This window comes from Saimiri boliviensis, chromosome 1 (assembly GCF_048565385.1).
Source record: "Saimiri boliviensis isolate mSaiBol1 chromosome 1, mSaiBol1.pri, whole genome shotgun sequence".
Classification (NCBI taxonomy): Eukaryota; Metazoa; Chordata; class Mammalia; order Primates; family Cebidae; genus Saimiri; species Saimiri boliviensis.
In genome coordinates this window covers 1,320,085-1,339,644 of record NC_133449.1, presented here as the reverse complement: position 1 = coordinate 1,339,644, position 19,560 = coordinate 1,320,085, and the positions used below count along the sequence as shown (strand labels likewise).

Genomic DNA, 19,560 nt, shown 5'->3' with positions numbered 1-19,560 from the left:
ATGAAAAGCCAAGCAATCATATACAGTGAAGGACCGAGGCTGATTTCTTATCCTTTTTTGCCTTTGAAACTCGCTTGTAATGAAGATCTAACAAAGCTCACATCCACGGTTATTTGGGTCCAAGCATTCTGGGCAGCTGATGTCATCTTAAGTAAACGATTTAAAATGATATTTTGTGCCTCAGCTTCTTTCTTTAGGTCAACAAAAGATACATAGAATGAGGCTTTAACGCCAGTAATGCAAAATTCAAGATTTTCTTCCTCACTGCACTGGAAAATAATAGGAATTATATAAGATTAATTATTGCTGAGAAGTAATCATTTAGAAAATACAATTTACCATCTTACTGCTGCAGAGAAATTGGGCAGCACCTATTACAATTGCAGCGTGAGGAGGCTTTTTTTGTGATGGATCACGGCAGACAAGAGGAAGGGCTAGACTGCAGCTCCCACTCAGGCAAACAGAGCAGCATGTGGAGGTTCACATCACGAACTCTCACTCCAGAACGACTGCAGGAACACATTAGGAAAGCCAAGAGGACGCACAGACCCTCTGCAGGAAGCGGATGACTCCTGCAGGATCTGGGAGATACCCCAAATACTGTGAGTGCCCAAACCATGGAGGTGGCAGAGACTGTCCACCCCAAAACATGCACCCCAACTGGGGAAACTGAAGGTCTAGATTACAGGAGAAGATTCTGACCTTACCTGGAGCTGAGTCAAGTTAGAGAGCTGAGTGAAATACAGGGGTAGAGGAAGCAGCGGGAGAAGTCCCCTGGGCTCGCCGGGTCCCCTAGCAAGCCATTTTCACCTTGCCTCACAGGGGTCCTTGAGGAGGGCTGCCAGAGGCACCAGGAAAAGGCCACAGGGAGAAGGAAAGCTCCAGCTGAACTGTTTAACAATTGAACTGGGTGGCTATATTCAGAAGAGAGATAACAATCACTACACGTTGGCTCTCGGGAAGCCACATCCCTAGGAAATAGGGGTAGTACTAACTACATCAAGGAAACACCCTGTGGGACAACAGAATCTGAACAACCGCCAAATCTTCCCTCTCACAGAGCCTACCCGAATGGGAAGGAACCAGAAAGCCAACTCTGGTAACATGACAAAACAACGTTCTTTACCACCCTCCAAAATCACACTAGCTCACCAGCAACGGATCCAAAGAAGAAATCCCTGCCTTACCTGAAGAATTCAGAAGGTTAGTTATTAAGCTAATCAGGAAGGCACCAAAGAAAGGCAAAGCCCCATGTAAAGAAATCAGAAAAACGATAAAAGAAGTGAAGGGAGAAATATCCAATGAAATAGATATCAAGCATAAAAAAAATCACAACTTCAGGAAATACTGGACACACTTACAGAAATGCAAAATGCTCTGGAAAGTCTCAGCAATAGAATTGAACAACCAGAAGAAAGAACTTCAGAGCTTGAAGACCAGGTTTTTGAATTAAACCAATCCAACAAAAACAGAGGAAAAAAGTAAGAAAATATGAACAAAGCAGGACTTCTGCCAAGATGGCCGAATTGAAACAGCTCCGGAGCGCAGTTCCCAGGGAGAGTGATGCAGAAGGTGAGTGATCTCCGCATTTCCAACCGAGGTACCAGGTTCATGTCAATGGGATTGGTTGGACATTGGGTGTAGCCCAAGGAGGGCAAACTGAGGCAGAGCAGGGCGCTGCCTCACCGAGGAAGTGCAACAGCCAGAGAACCCCCACCCCCCAACCCAGCGGAGGCCACTGGGGACTTTTCCAGCCACTCCAGCACTCTGGTTCAGATACTGCACTTCTCCCACAGTCTTTACGGCCCACAGACCAGGAGATTCCCACCGAGCCAACAAGTGCTGTGGGTTTCCAGCACAAATCTGGGTGGTTGTTTTAACTGGCACCTGGAATGCCTGTGAGACAGAGCTGCCCATTCCCCTGATAAAAAGGGAACTGAAGGCAGGGAGCCAAGTATTCTGGCTCAGTGGATCTCACCTGTATTGTCCTTTCTTTTCTGGTAAGAGCGAACATTTATGCAACATTAACGGAGAGTATGTCTACAATCTCTATCAAACTCCCACCTGCACCTCCACTGTGACTTAGCAATCTTACCCTAGATCAAGATCATCAGGTGTGCGCACATGTGCAAAGACCAAGGGACAGGTGTGCTCTCTGCTTCATTACTTGTGACAGGATGAAGCAGGAGCCAGGCAGAACGCAACTCAGGCTCGTTAACAAGAGAAGTGGTTAGATAGAGTATAATGCACACACAAATGGAATATTAAGAAATTACAAACGATTGCATTTCTGTTCACTTCATGTTATGTAGACATGCATAAGAATTATTGCTAAGCGGGACGTGCATGAGAACCATTGCTGAGTGGGATGTGCATGAGAACTATTGTTAAGTGGTCCTTCCCAGGTACCGAGCATGCACACGGTGTGACACAGAGGACGTGAAAAAGCGCAGGCACATATGAGATCATGTGCTGTAAATACACACATGCCCACAAGCTATATGTGCCATATACACACACCTACACACTATCATATATGCCACATACACACGTGCCCACAGGCTATCATATGTGCCATACACACGTGCCCACACACTATGTCATATGCTATGTACACACGTGCCCACACACTACCATACATGCTGCATACACATCTGCCCACACACTATCATAAATGCCATCTATATGTGTGCTCAGATAATTTCCAGTGGGATTCACAAGACATTCACACTGTTACCCCAGGGTATAGGACGAAAGAAACAGACTTCCACGTTTTATTTTATACTACTCTGTCTGACATTTTAAATAGCGTTTAGTTTCATAATAAATGTAAAAACGTTTTCTAAAACTTACCTGTATGGGGAAGCATGGGTTTTGGTTCTCACAGGTCACCTGGCAGTCAGCCCCTCCCGCAAAGGCAGCCTTGCTGGTGCTCTGCGGTGTGAACGCGATGTCATGGTCGATGTATTGTCCCCATGCTATCAGGAGGTCGGAATAGTGGTCATCGTCTGTGACAACCTCGTTTGAAACTTGAATGACCTGTCTTGTCACCTCCCGGACCTGGGTGGGAGGAGACCATGGGTCAGGACAGAGGAGGGCCCCGCTGTAGCAGAAAGATGACCCTTTGGGATCACGCGCTTCCTGGTGTGGTTCTTGTCCACAGAAGTGCAGGTGCTCCTAGGAGAGCTGTGCTCTGGAGTTAGGGCAGGGGGAGCATGAATTCTGAAGACAGACGCCCCTGGGCTCGAATCCCTGCCCTGATTCGTGGTGGCTTGAGGGCCTGGCATTAACTTCCCTCCGCCCTCGTTTCCTCATCTGCAAATTAATATGGAAAGGTTGAGCTTTCAGGGTTGTTGTGGGATTAAGTGAAGAGTCATTTACAAAACAGCCAGGCTTTGGGATGGTTGACTCCATGTTGCAGAGGGCAGAGCCTACAGCCACAGGCGCTGAAACCTGAGGGAATTTGCCTGGTTGGATTTCCACATGGGGCAGGAGCTGGGACTCCCTTTCCCTTCTCCACCCACACATCTGTTGCGGTGATGTTTGAGGCCATTCCGCCAGGGCATCTGGAGAGCAGACAGCTGGCTTCCCCGTCTCACAGGTTAGGTCCAGATGTCGAGGAATCTGCTCTGGATGGATCTTACCCTGAGCCTCTCCTATTTGATGTGGATGATTACCGTGAAGAAATTTGGATTGGGTTTTGGACCTGGAGTTGCTGCTGTCATGGGATAGGATTTGGGGGAGTCTTGGGATGATGTGAGCTTGTTATACTTGTGGAATGGTATGAATCTTGGAGGGTCAGTGGGTCAGAAAACCACCTCCCACCATCCACTCGCTAATCCTTGGGGCCTGCAGATGCAGTTACGTTAAGGGCCTTGAGACGAGGAGACGGTCCTGGGTCTGCATGAGTGTCCAGTCTAGTCACGTGGGTCCTCAAAGCGGGAGGCCCTCACCTGACCACAGGTGGAGATGCAACTCTAAACAAAGGCACAGAGACAGACAACGTTGCTGGCTTTGAAGCAGGGCCATGAGCCAGGGATGTGGGCACTTCCAGAAGCTGGAAATCCCCAGGAAAGGGACGCTCCCCTGAAGGCCCCAGAAGGAACCAGCCTTTTGACACCTTGGTTTGAGCTCAGTGAGACATCAGACACTGATCACAAAACTGGAAGAGGATGTTAGGTCGGTTCCAGCCACTAAAGTGGAGTAATTCGTCACAGCTCAGTAAGAAACTAACACAATTGATATTTAAGGACTTGAACTCTGATTTTTCTCAGTAGTGAGATAATTCTTAGCAAACATGGGTTTATAGAATCACAGTCTTATAATACTGAGAGTTCAAAAGCCTCAGGGGTTGGACTGCTCTACTGTTGAGCCTGGGGTGGGTAAGACAGTGTTATCCCATTTTAGGGATTGTCCAACTGAGGCCAAGAGGCAAGTAACCCGCAGAAAGTCCGTGCGAGCAGAGCGTGAACCCAGGGAACCCAATCCCCTCAGCCCTGCTGCTGGGGGCACCAAGCCACCCTCAGCGACTCAGCCTCCTGCTCTTTCCAGGGTTGCTCACAGCTTCTGGGAACGCTGAGTCCTATTCTATGCTGGCTTTCGTAGGAGAACTCTGTGCTGGTGTGTCTGTCCACGGCTGGTCTGAGTCAGACCTGAGTCCTACCGCCTGCACTCTTTGGGTTGAACAGGACATCCACTGCAGTATTTCTGGATAATTTCATCACTGAGCATGCACAAGAGCAACCAGACTGAACTGAATAGTTACACTGCAAGCAAAATGACCCATTTTCTGACCAAAGAGACCAGTCGATTCTACTAGGCTATGACTGTTCAGCAAATAAATTCACCTCCGGGAGCAAGGTGATTACCTTTACATAAAGGAGTGTATTGATGAATGAATGATTGTCTTCGGGTGCACCCAGCCCACGTGATGAATAAAGGCACTTACGTGAAAGCACTGAAGTGATTTTCAGGAGACAGACGTGAGGGTTGAGAAAACCTAATTTAAATCTGCAGGGCTCCACTCACTAGGAGATTTTAGTCTCCCTGAGCCTTGGCTCCTAAGCCCCAGGGCAGAGACAGCGATTACTACGTCAAAGGGAGGCTGGGGATCTGAAGGAATCGCACGTGACACCCAGCACGAGCAACAGCCCAGGCAGGGGCTACTGCCCTCCCTCAGCATCACAGAACCCAGTCTCAGTCCAGCGTAGCAGCATCCGAGTACCCACCGGGGGCAAGGGGAACCCATTGTGGAAGAAGCCAGGGTTCCAGCCGCGGGGCTCACTGAAGCCATCCTCATAGACTGGAGGGAGCCATCGGGCCAGGGCTGTGTTGGAGGCTCCCCATCTGGGGTGGTCCCTGCAGAGACAAACACGTGGGTGTGTTTGAGATGGGGGAGCAGAACGCGGAAGCCGTGAGTCCCAGACACAAGGTGCCATGCTCAGGGAGCGTAAGCGGGGTCTCTCAGGAGGCCCAATGGGCCCAGCCCCCCAGAAGACCCAAAAGGCTTCCTGGAGGCCCAGGTCATGGCTGGCTTCGAGGGAGCTCATCCCAGAGCCTCGGTTCCCACAGGCACCCGCTCCTGGGCTGGGCACATGCTGCCTGGAGTGGCTGCCTGCAGGGTGCCCTCCCACTCCCTTTCAGGAAAGTTTCTCCTACTGTTTTCCCAAGGAGGGTCTCCCACCCTTCTAGAATGTACCAGGGGCAGCTCTCTGGAGGACAGAAGCTTCTGGTACTTCAAACAAAGAGATCATTTGAAATCCTGTGGCATAAAATATCCTTTAATCAAAGCACCGTGAAGCCACCAGGTACCCATCTGTGCTGGCCCCGTGCCGGAACTGAGGAATCGCTGGAGTTTTCTGTCTTCGGAAGTGAGATGGTTGTCAAAGGAATCATTAACACATGAATTTGAAATAAAAATAAAATAAGTAATGGCGCGATCTCGGCTCACCGCAACCTCCACCTCCTGGGCTCAGGCAATTCTCCTGCCTCAGCCTCCTGAGTAGCTGGGAATACAGGCACGCGCCCTCCGTCTCAAAAAATAAAATAAAATAAAATAAAATAAAATAAAATAAAATAAAATAAAATAAAATAAAATAAAATAAAATAAAATAAAAAATAAAATAAAAAATAAAAAATAATAAAAATAATAAAATAAGTAAAATACGTGAAAAATATAGTTAGGTCTTTCCTGAGAGAGAGAGAGAAAGCTGTAGGTGGCTGTTTGGTTTGGTGATGAGAATGGATTCAGCCAACAGGGTGGATGGTGAAGTTTCCCGTGAGTAGGCTCATGTGCACTTTTGTCCTGGTGGTCAAAATATATTCTGGCAAAAATGTATTTGACATAACATAAGGTAAATGTGTGTTGAATATTTTGATTTCACACCTACGCACGAGTGTGCTGTGTTAAGCAAGGTACCCCTCCATGGAAGGGGTGCAGGCACAATTGACAGTCACTTGATATGTCTTGGAGCATTTTCTAGAAATCGAGCAAATAAAAGACTGAAGATCGGTAACTAATCCTTGTACAAATCAGGTATTTTCCAACATTTTGTTTAAAAATTTGGAGGACACTGTTATTGAATTGTTTGCCAATACATGAATAAAAATAATTTTAATGATAGCTCATTATCTGTTCATTTTCTTCTGTATCTCAGAAGGAGTTTTGAGGGCCAGATGGTACTTCTGTGACAAAGCTTTTCCCAGCAACCAGTCACAGGTTTCTAGGCACCTTCTATCTGCAAAGGTAAAAGTCATCACGGGGTTGCTGCCGAACTCTCTCATCTACAGCAGGAAGGGCAGCCGTGTAATTCCAAACCTGGGTGGAATGCCTTTGAGGAAACAGGAGCACTAGATATTAATAATTTTGCTGGGATAGAAGGCATACAAAGGAAAAGTCTCAGGTAACCAGGATGCATGGCCCCTTGGCCAACAGGTGACAGTCACAAACTGATGACGGAACTAACTGAAACTCCACGCATCTCATCAGTAAACGAATTCCAATTAATATTTATCTCTATGCATAAAAATTATCCACATCCATCATATATCCATGCTGATTAGTGTTCCAACAACGTGTAAAAAATAACTCAATCTTGAAGAAAACGATGAACACTCAGACCCTTGTGCTCACTGAAGAGTCTAAATATGAAATTTAAATTTATAAGAGATACAAAAACGTAACATACAAAATAAAAAATTCAAATATATACACGCATGATAAGACTATATGAATGTGAATATGTAAACGAATGTTCCAAATATATAGCATGAACACAAATATCTGTAGAGCATATGTAAAGAAATATGTGAAAAATATTAAAGGACTTTCAAGGATAAAATATTTTACATTTGGAAGAAAATGGTTCAATTCACAAGGCATAGATTATTCTGGATTTGGAAGAAAATATGAGGGAATTAGACATAAAAAATCAAAGAGCAAAAAAAAAAAATAGAATTTTTTGTTCTAATACAGTAGTCTCCTTTGTTAGTTTGGTTTGGTCTGACATGGTCACGACACCAGGGCTCTACTGGCATCTGTCGGTCAGGGCTGTGTGGAAATAGCCAGCTCTGGGGTTCTGTGTGCAGTGGCTGTGCGTGAGTCTGCAAAGGTTGAGAGTGCATCGTGGCAGCTGGCACTGGAAAGCATTGCAAGGCACGTGACAAACGTGTCGGGCATGATTAGGATGTAGGCTTTGAAAATCCCTTCATGAACCCGCTGCGTACACACTCAGAAAATACAAGGAGGGAAGTCTGCAAGAATCATGACAAGACAAATAACTTTTTAAAACATTTGGTATGCTTGGGAATATAAATATTCAAAACTTAGCTGTTTTGTCTCTAAGTTAACATCAGCTTTATGCTTATAACGTAACTTAGTCATTTGTATTAAAATGACTGATTTAGATGTTCTGCACAGGAACGAAAGGACCAAGTTTCCACCAAGAACTGTCTGTAACCTGGGCAAGGTTTGTGAAGGCAAGATCCACTTTGTCCCTGAGGTAGGCTGGAGAGCGGAGACTCTGCAGGTCTAAAAGTCCCCTAAGGCGGCCATGATGCAACTCCTGGCCTTGGGGAGAGGAGGTTTATTCTTTTACTGTCACGTACCTGCTGCCGCTTCACCCAGGGCACATCTAAGGATGAGTGGTCAGCAACGGCATGGGGCTTGGGGACACGGTTGTGTGTGTCCGTGGGGACCCCCAAGGGAGAATAGTTGTGTTATTGATCCTTCATCAATCTCCAGCACACCAAAGTGGCTCACTTTGCAAAACCGTATGGGAGGGTAACGCATATAATGAGCTGTAACACGTCCGCATCTGAAGATTGGAAAGAGCTTTAATAAAGTGTCGGATTCTTCATGGTTGGTCTGTCTTTACTGAGATTCCATAAAGTGTGGCTCAATTAAAAATAATGAAATGGTAATTTAATGGCTTAAGCAGTGATTTTGTTTTCTTTTCTTTTTTATTGCTGACTGGCCTTTATATTTCAGCAGTTCACGAGGACATTACCATAGCCCAAGAGCAAGCAGGTGTTTGCTGTGGACACTCCGCAAACGTGTCACCCAACCTTCACGGTCAGCAGGTCAGCAGGACTGAGAAGGTCCCTCCGAGACGCTGGTCAGCTCCTGTTGGAAAGACCCTTTCCTGGTGGGAACCAGTGCACCCCAGTGTTCCTTCATTAGAGCTGGATTAACGGCAGCATCAGAAAAAGGCTCACAAGGCTGACAAAATGAGCAAAGAGAAACGTTTCTGGAGGAGAGTTTCATGAGGGAGACAGAGGTCTGTGCTCCCACCGAGGCTCCGAGTCACTCTGATTTTGAGACCCTGGCTCCCCTCTCCCAGGCACCAGGCACTGCAGACTTCGTGATTTCTGAATTCCAAAGAGAAAGGAAATTCTAAACTTCTGGCTTGAAGAGCACTTGAGAGCAGAGCTGTGGACAGATGTGGGGGGACGCACAGGTCAATGCGTTTTCCAGCTGCGGCCGTCCAGTAACCTCACATGGACACGCTCAGGCCAGAGGTGTGTCACCCACGAGAAGCAGCACGCAGCCACACAGTGTGATGCCCTGGGAGAGAAACGGCCGAGGAAGTTGGCTTTCCACTTCTGTAACCGCACATCTTCCTCAGCTGGGCGGCGCGGGACGTGGGATGGGGGGGTTCGCTTCTCTGTTGTGGGGTGCTCACCCAGGAGCTGCCGATCTGTATTGGGGGTGCTCTCCCAGGAGCCGCTGACACCCTGCAGTCCTGCTGGCCCAGGGACCCGAGGACTCATTTTGTCCCCAAAGATGCCTGACCGCTGTCAGGGGGCCAGAAGGACGAGGAAACTCAGCTGTGACTTGTCACATCTCTGGCTGGAGCTTCTTGATTGAAGGCCATGAAGATTGGTCGGTTTTCCAGGTGTGATTGTCACCAGCACAGTCCCTGAGGGACATTCGAGCCCTCAGAGGACCACCCTTCAGAAGATGCAAGTGCTTTCTGTAACAGCATGAGCTCAGCATTTTCTAAAAGCTTGGAAAACCTTCTTCATTCTGGTGTCATTTATACCTGTGCTATGTTCTGCAATTTCGTAAGACATCAAGGTCAATTCCACCCCTTTTGTCCTTAAAGATTTAATACATTTATTTGAATCAAAGGCATTTTTTTTTTTTACTTCAAGTGTCAATATTGCTAAATGATCTCTTAGTACCACCTACGAATTTCAGAGTATAACTTAAACTCTTAATAGACACACATTTGTTGTTTAACAAACCGTTTCAAGCCGTTTAACTTTCAGTCTACAGGCACTTCTAAAAAGGAGATGATGTGTTTCATTCCAGTAACACTCCATCAGGTCTCACCCTGTGGAATAATTTCATAAATTAGGTCAAAATGTGAAAGAAAAACCAAGTGAGAGGTAAAGAGGTGACAATGAATGCGACTTCAGGTGAATATGTAGAAAAAAAGAAAACAGCTGTCAGACCAGTAAGTGTACCTAACACAAGGTATTTGGATGGGAGATACAACATTTAATGTGTATTTTTTATTATTTTAGGCAAATGACTATAGAGAATTATATACCAAGTTATATAGCAAATTATATATTAAACCCAGGTAAATCTTAAGGGTTCTTCCAATAACTTACATGCATATATCAAATTTTCCCTTCAGCGTTGATCACTTCCCCCCAGAACTGCTCATGGTGAAATTTCAGGCTATGCTGGGCAGGCCGTGAGCTGCATGGAAGAGGCTTAGTGCAGGATTGCCACTGTGAATGAAGGTGGCTTTGTGGTCCCTGGTGGGATCGCTTCCTGCAGCCCACAGCATCCGTGCCACGTTCTCTGTGCGTCCAGCAGGGAGGCAAGCCGGGCTTCGGGGAAACCAAGTGCCAGCCGGAGTCTGTCCCGGCTGGATGGAAATTTCATCAGTGACCTGGTTCCATCTGTCATCGAGGGTGTAAGTGACCTCCAGGGCCAGCTCCTTTAGAGCTCACCACTCACTCAATGCTTTTCCTGAGCCGTGAAGACATTTGCTCTAACTCTGTGGTGCAGTGATATTCCCAGATCAGTCCGTTTCCAGCCATTTCGTTGCAGGAGCCTTCAACAACTGCTCTCATGGAAAAAGCACATTGGACTGTTTATGACATTCTGTGGTCAATGCCACGGCCAGGAGCCAGGAGTCCGATGCTGAGGAGTAGCTGAGGGTGACAGTCACCATAATTCTACGATGCCCAGGTGTGGGCAGCGTGCAAGGAGCCTGACAAGTGCTGCTTTTCAGACCAAAACAACCCTCCCAGGTGGGTATTCTTCCCAGTTACAGACGAGGAAAGGGAAGGCTCTGAGGCTGAAGCGAGTCACAGAAGTGACTCTGGTGGGGAAGGGAGTCGCCGACCCTCGGGTCACGAGAGAGCTCAGTAGAGGCTCAGGGAAGAGGAAAGGAGGCAGGCGTGATGTTTGCGAGCCCAGCTGATGCACGCCGGAGCCACGTGGACCCGGAAAGATGCAGGCCACAGGCCTGGCTTCCATGCGTGGCCAGAGGGAGTCTGTGAGTGTCCATGTCTGTGAGCCCAGTCTATGCGTGCAGGAGCCATGTGGACCCGGGAGGATGCATGCCACAGGCCTGGCTTCCATGTGTGGCTGGAGGGAGTCCGTGAGTGTCCATGTCTGTGAGCCCAGCCTACATGCACAGGAGCCACGTGGACCCGGGAAGATGCAGGCCACAGGCCTGGCTTCCATGCATGGCCGGAGGGAGTCCATGAGTGTCCACGTCTGTGAGCTCAGCCTATATGTGTAGGACCCACATGGACCCAGCAAGATGCAGACCACAGGCCTGGCTTCCATGCGTGGCTGGAGGGAGTCCATGAGTGTCCACATCTGTGAGCAGGTACCACACAAATACGTGGCTGCAGGCAGGGCACAGCATGCCTCCTGGAAACCTCTGGAGGCAGAAGCAGCCCTTGTCTGCAATCCCGGGCTCCTCCCAGGTGGGGTGGGGCCCCTGCCCTGTCAGACAGGAGGGGCTGAAGCCGGCTTCTCTTCCTGCTGGACACGATCCTGTGTGGCTTCTGCCACCTGCACCCCAGGGTGGTTCTGCCCCAACAAGGCATTCTGATATCCACTGGGTCCCTGTTGCTTAAAGAGGAATGTGACTGATTGTCTAACTCATGCTCTCTCCCTCTGTCTCATAATTATAAACACAAAGGTAAGAGTCTGCCAGTTCTAACCCACACACAGATGGCTACCTGATTCATGATACAGCCACTGGTAGAGTTCATTGGTTAAGGGATGGTTCTGAATAAATTAAATATCATATACATATGCTTTCACGCACACACATCTATACATATATATATACACACCTCTATAAACACAGACCTCTGTCTTTATTGTAGATACACACACACACACACACACACACACACACACATCTACCTATATATATAGGCCTCTATATATACACACACACCTATAGATATTGTCAATGAAGGGTCAAGCTCTATGAAATAGTTGAAGAGATTTATTCTGAGCCAAATATGAGTGACCAATGGCCAATGGCACAGCCCTCAGCACATCCTGGGAACATGTGTCCAAGGCGGTTGAGGCACATCTTAGTTTTATACATTTTAGGGAGAAATGAGACATCAAAGACATGTAAGATGGACATTGGTTCAGTCCAGAAAGGCAGGACAACCGGAAGTCAGGCTTCCAGGTCAAAGGTAGATTCAAAAATTTTCTAATTGGCAATTTTTTGAAAGAGTTAAGTTATTGTCTAAGGACTTAGGAATGTGTGGGTGGAGACACGGGGTGGTTGTGGACACCAAGGGTTCATCTTGCAGGTGAAGTCACCAGTCAGCAGGGTTGAGAGAGGATCGAGTGCAAATGTTTGTTCTCAGAGTTAACAAGTCTGTTCCAGCAGTAATTCCCAAATGGAAGGGGTGTAATGAGGCACGTTTGACCACCCTCTTCCCATCATGCTCCGAATTAGTTTTTCAGGTTAGCTTTGGAATGCCCTTGCTGAGATGAGAGGTCAATTCAGATGATCAGGGGACTTCAAATTTTATTTTTGGTTTACAATACAAAGAAACACACAAACATACACACACACACACACAGACACACACACACAGACACACACACAGACACACACACAGACACACCACACACACACAGACACACACCGACACACACACAGACACGCACCAGACACACACATGCAAACACACACACACAGACACACACAGACACACACACACACAGACACACACACACACAGACACACAGACACAGACACACACACAGACACACACCAGACACACACACAGACACACACCAGACACACACATGCAAACACACACACACAGACACACACAGACACACACACAGACACACAGACACACACAGACACACACAAACACACACACCAGACACACAGACACACACACCAGACACACACAACACACACACACACACACACACACACACACAGTGGTTGCCACCTCATATGTTGCACAAAACATTAAATGAGATGGATCACAGATCTAAATGTGACATGCAAACAGTAATGTTTTCTGGAGGAAACACAAGAAAAATATCTTCACATCCTTCAGAGAAAGCAAGATTCTTAAACACAACAAAAGAAGTTTTCTTGACATGAAATAAGCAATTGATAAATGAGACTTCATTTAAAATATAAACAACTTTTCTTTAAAAGACAGCATAGAGAGTCAAAAGGCCAATCTCAGCTGGGAGAAGATATTTGTAAAACATATTTCTCACTAAAGACATATTTAGAAAATATGAGCATCTATAAATCAAAAAAGACCCATAAAAAATGGAAAAAATGTTTGAACTGGCACATCCCCAAAAAGGGTCTCCAAATGGCAATGAATGTATTTTAAAAGTACTCAGGATAATTAGTCATCAGGGAAATGTAAAGTTAAACCACAGGAAATGCCACCTTCTCCTCAAGAAGGGCTAAATGAAAGGGCTCACAGTGACAGGGACTGGAGAGACTGTGGGGCTCTTACGCTTTGCTCCTGGGAACTCGGGTTGGAGCAGCCACTCGACAGTGGTCAGCAGAGAGGCGCCCGTGCCTCCCCGGTCAGTGCTCAGCAGAGAGGCGCCCATGCCTCCGTGGTCTACCTCAGCAAGCCAGGAGCAACTGAAGTCCCACGGTGAGTGGAGGTGGAGAAGCCAGGCCCAGTAATTTCTAACTTCCTTCCTAGAAAAGCCAGCTCAGGAAACACCAGCTACGGGGATGAAGATCAAAACAGTGGTCACCTCTGGGGAGGCCTCAAAATCTGGAAGGGGCCAGAAGGCAGCCTCTGGGGTGTCAAGTCCTCCATCCACAACTGGGGGTGCAGGCCCTTGGGAGACTCGGCTACCTGTGCCTGCAGATTCGCCCCCAGCCCTGAGTAAGTTGTGCCCCAATTTAACCGTAGGAAACCCTTCACAGCCACTATGGCGGCGATGGGTTCTATTCACTGTGCCACTCTCGTGAGACACAGTACTTTACTGCAGCAGTTCCTCAGATCAAAACTCAATTTTTGTTTGTTTGTTTGTTTTAGAGATGAGGTCTTGCCTTGTTGCCCAGGCTGGTCTTGAGCTCCTGGGCTCAAGTGATCCCCCAACTTCAGCCTCCCAAAGTGCTGGGATTACAGGCATGAGCCACCATGCCCAGCAGGAAATAATGCAATTTTTCAAAGATAAATTACACCTCGTCAAGAATCAAGACTCACAGAATCTTTGAAGAAAGGGCCTTCAAAGGTGGACATTATTTACATAAACAGTTGCTGACTTTGAAGGATTATTGCTCCCAGAGTATTTCTGCTGCCATGATTTCACTTCAGCCTCATGACAACTCTGTGAACAAACTTCACTATCTTTGCCATTTTCCAGATGCAGAGAATTGGAGAATCAAAGACATGAATTCTAAGCAGCTTATAACTGGCAGAGTGGTGGCCAGAATCTTGTGTTCTATTTCAAAACAGGATGACTTTTCCATTATGCATGGGAATGTGAGCACTTTCTCAAGAACACACAGAGAAGTTCTTACCACATACATCACATATGCATAATCAATATCACATATATCAACATAAAACTGAAGGCAAATTCTAAATAAAGTAGGTGAATTAATAATATTTATCATATAAATATTATACTATCACATATTTGCATTTATGCATAATCATATGTAATACACTAACATTGCATGTGATAAGACAGTCCACTGATTCAGACTACAGAGCAAACAGTGGCCCGTGGCTCCTTTATTTTCTAGATATTGTGTCACACAGATCTCCACAACGACCCCAGTGCCTCTGGAGGCCTGGCCATGAGTGATTCCACCCCGACTGCAGCTGTTTCCAGCAGCTGAGAGGCTTCAGTCCTTCAGTAACCCTCCCCTACTTCATCTGTATTAGTCTGTTGTCATGCTGCTGATAAAGACGAACCCAATACTGGGAATAAAAGAGGTTTAATGGACTTAGGTTCCATGTGGCTGGGGAGGCCTCAGAATCATGGTGGAAGGCGAACAGGAGCAAGTCACGTCTTACATGGATGGCAGGGGCAGAAAGAGAGCTTGTGCAGGGGACTCCCCAGATAAAACTGTCAGATCTCATGAGACTCACCATCATGAGAACAGCACAGGAAAGACCTGCCCCCATGATTCAATTACCTCCCACCAGGTCCCTCCCACAAACCCATGGGAATTCAAATGAGATTTGGGTGGGGACACAGCTGGCTGTATCAACATCCCACCCTGGAGCACTTGATTTTTAAAATAGAATTTATCTTATCTCTAGGTTGATGCCAAGCACACGCTGAAACACAAATTTCTGCAGGATATTCTCAGGCCCTGGGGATTCTGTTCTCCACCAACACTGGCTGGATGCTTCTCGCAAGGCGAACCTGCGAGTGACATAAGCCCTGCCCAGACCCACCTCCTAGCCCCCAACTCCTGGTCTTCCATAAAAACACACAGGCAGGAACAGCGGCCTCAGCTGGCTGGGAGTGCAGGAGAGTCAAGATCCCGGATCTGAGGCCAGGATGATGCAGAGGTTTCCACAGGTTGGTAACAGAAACAGAAAGAAGCTGGAAATCCTTTAAATGATACCAGCAAAACACCTTTATCCCAAACTCATGATTATCAACAGCATTCCTAACAGCTTCAGCTTTATACTCAGAGAGTCAAAAAATTTTTAAAGGACAAGTTTGCTATATATGCACACACACTCATGTGTTAAAAAATAGGGGCTTATACAGAGACCTGATAATTTCCTTTAGGACAAAGTGAAAAGAAAAAAAGGCTCAAAATTTGTAAGGAGCCTGCCCCATTTTCTTCCAACACTGTAGCTCCTGCAGCACTGACCACATTATGCAAACAAGAAGGAGCCTGTCCCATTCTATTCCAACACAGTGCCTTCTGCAGCACTCACCACACTATACAAACAAGAAGGAGCCTGCCCCATTTTCTTCCAACATGATAGCTCCTGCGGCACTGACCACATCAAACAAACAAAAAATCCCGGTGAAACGGTGAAAAAAAAAATCATTTTTCCCACTACTTATTAAGTAATTTTATGTGATATGTCTTAGGCAATTAGGAAAATGCCAACAAAGGAAAAACCAACCTTAGAAACCCATCATCCATTTGTGACCTGTGTATATCACACCATAAAGCAAGAAAACTAGTAGAAATGAATTTTTAAAATCCACCATGTAGACATTTAGAATTTCAAAAGTTAATTCCAAGTAACAGTTGTCTAAAAGATGTCATTGCAGCCAACACGAAAAGGTCGCTTGGAAATACAGCACAGTGGCGGCAGTGGCCGGGGCAGGACCAGAAATCACCTTTAGGAAGGAACAAGAGAGCAGGAAAATAAAACGCCATGCAGCCCAGTTAGAGCCAAAAGAAAGACAGCAACAAAACGAAATCCAAACGCAATAAGAAAGAAACATGCGTGAAATTTTAGACAATAAAAGGGAAACACAAAATTGTGGAAATGATTAACATGAGATTTAATTACTCAAAACCTTTTGAGGAATGTTGACCATTGATGAGCCTCACACATAAAAATCCTAACTCACGGCAGATGACCAACGTGCCCTTCATAACTGGAAGAAAAATGCATCATCTGACCCAGCAACGATACAGAAGCAAAGCTTAGTCACCAGAATTAATCAAAAGGAATATACATTCTCTAAGTTAAAAACGGTGTGTCAGAAACAGTATCTGCCTTAATTCTTTAATCCCATATGTGAAAAACCAAAGAAAACCTAAACAAAGCAAATGGGAAACACGTTGACTGGAAGCTGCAACAACGATTCTAAAATGTACTCGGATTTTTAGGATCAAGTAAAGAAGCCTATGTAGTCATGTGTCCTGTAAGACACACCATCAGGACAGCTCTGTGGTGATGTGCTGAGCATATTGCCTGGGGACCTCCTGCACACAGTGTGAAGCTGAAAATTTCACCCTAGGGAGCCGGCACACTAGTCAAGAAACGATAAATGGAAACACAACCAAACCCAGACCAGAGAGCTGCTGCCATGCAAGGGCACGGTCACAGTCTCTCTGGGTGCCCGGAGAGGCCCGAGCACCTCCCCTGGGGTAGGAAGGGTCCTAGTGAGTCCGCACCAGCCCAGGCAAGGATGGGAAGGTGTGGGTGGGCACTCAGGGGCTGGTCACCGAGAGGGACGCTGAAGAAGCTTAGGAGGCCACCGGAGGGGAACTTAACAATTTAGTGAGCATGGGGGAAGTTCTGGGAACTCAGGGCTGATGAAGGCAAAAGATAGGACCAGGGGAGGCAGAGAGGCACACACACCTTTGGGGTGGTTCTTGGGCACAGGTGCAGAAAATGGGCATTCTTCAAGGCAGGGGCCATCCAGAGGCTAAGGTGAGGGACCACCACCCAGATGGGTGGCGAGGAACTCGCGGTGGGGTATCAGAGGGTCTCCGTGTCTGCTGATTACTTGGCAACATGGTGAGGTAGAGGGGGAGTCTCTGGGCAGGCAATTCAGAGGCAGCAGTGACTTGGGGTCTGATGACTGGGAGGCTGTGTCTTACCAAGGCTGGGAGAGGTTTTGTGGAAGATGCAAAGAGGTCAGCTCCAAGTGGCTTAAAGGCTCCTTGTCTGGGCTATTTTTATCTCAATTGGACATGTATAAATTTGAGCTTGGTCCTGGTGGGTTTTGGCACTAACAGGTCTCAGCCTGCAGAGAAAAAATGAACCACCCGACTTGCCAGTGCGATCTGCTGTGAGACTTGTTAACACAGTCTGCTGTTTAAGACATGCCAGGGGTGTTGAACACATTCAGGAAGTATGAAGACTTTCTGATTCTTAAGATAATGGTGCTTAGGAATGCAGAATTCAGTGTTTTATACTTCTTTAATAAAATCACAACTATGTGGAAGAGAAAAGCAAACAACACCTGAAACTCATTCAGAGCTGCTCCAACCCCAAACCTTCAACACCACCATCCCCAGGAGCTCCCCAGCCTCAACATGCACCTGCAGGTGAGAGCCAGCTCTGCCCTGCTGAAGACCTTGCCCCTCCCCTCGTAGTCTAAGCCATCGTCACTCTGGGCTCTGGCTCAACAGGGCACCTGCCTCATCCCCTCCTCCACCCTGGCCCTCCAGCCCCACCCCTCCTCCACCAGGGCCTGGCCCCTCCAGCCGTGCACCCCTCCAGCCATCTCAGTGTCCTGTACTTCCAGGCATCACCTCCTGCTTTGTCTACAAAGCATCCTTTGTCTACACCTGTGTCTCCCACTGAGCTCTGAGGACAGGAGACGTGCCATCTCCAGCTCTGAGCCCACTTTCCTGGGTAAGCACAGACCTCCCAGGCTTCAGGGCAGGAGGGGTGGACAGCAGGCTCCTGTGTGGTACGCGTTCAGCCCAGGCTGCCTCTTACAGCTGGGGCTCCACGGTCCTAAGATCTGGTCCTCACATGTGGCCAGGTTATGCATTCCTGCCTTGGGTCTACACACAAGCTCCTACAGCTCAGAGAATGGAAACAAAGTGCCCTCTGACAGGTGGCGATTCCAGTGTTCAAATCCAGGGCCATCCAGTTACAAAGCCACTGTTCTTAACCACCATCAAACCCCAGGACTCCGATTCCCGTTCATTGTCCCAAGGCCCCTGCACTTTGTCTCAGGACGCTGCCGGTCCAGGCCAGGGCTCTGCCTGGGTCCTGCTGATTCCTCTCTCGGGGGAGGGGATGTCTTCCTTCTGACCTCAGCACACCTAGCAGCCAGGAGCGGGAGTGCCCTCGAGGAGCTCTTTCATGCTAAGCAACTTTGCTGTGTGCGTCGGTGAACGCCAAGCCTGCAGTCACCCTGGTGCCACAAGATTCTGACAAAGTTTCTAGGTGATCCCGGGGTACACGGCTTCCCCAGACCCCACAGGTGCCACAACCCCAGCTGCTGTCCCCCCGCCCCTCTGTGTGCCAAAGGCTGTGTGTTTCAGCCCAAACGCGTCCAGCTCTTTCCCGCCTTTGCAAAGCCGTCTCCCCTACTCTGTGTGGCCATCTGGGAAATCCCCACTCATCCTTTAAGATCTGCCTCACTCCCATATCACCCTCTTCAGAAAACCATTCTGAACCGCAGACTGAATCCCACGCCTGTGTGGGTGGCCAGAGCCCCTGTGTATCTGCTGTCACCGTGGACCCAAGGAGCTGGGCGTATCTGAACTCCCTCCGAGCGCAGTGGGGGCTCAGGGAGGACGCTGAGACGGTGTGGGCCACCACAGGGAGCGTGAAGGAGGAAAGCGAGAGTTAAATCAGGAGAACCAGGGAGGGGACCATGGCATGATGGCAGCGGGCTGATTATTTCGGCTTCAGCTAAGGTGGCAAGGAGTGGAGAGGACTCATTTTGGCGGTAAAAGGGACAGCCTTGGGGGTGCATTGAAGACAACGGGTAGCGGAGTTACTGGAATCAAGGATGGCGCCTAAGCATGTGGCTTGAGCTATTAGGCGAACAGTGGTGGAACCTGTAGGTTTAGGAAGTTAAGTGAACGGCGGTGGCATTTACGGGTGTAGGAAGTTCAGAGTGCCCTGTAAGCCTCTACGTGGGTGGGGCATTGT

The 19,560-nt window shown here is 47.7% G+C and overlaps 1 protein-coding gene across 1 annotated transcript in view; it reads right to left on the bottom strand.

Moving 5' to 3' along the window:
- TPO (thyroid peroxidase) overlaps window positions 1-19,560 on the bottom strand; it is a 75,345-nt gene that overhangs the window by 40,591 nt on the left and 15,194 nt on the right. Inside the window, 2 exon segments of the mRNA XM_074386415.1 lie at window positions 2,854-3,060; window positions 5,229-5,358. Coding sequence (XP_074242516.1) covers window positions 2,854-3,060; window positions 5,229-5,358 — 337 coding nt within the window.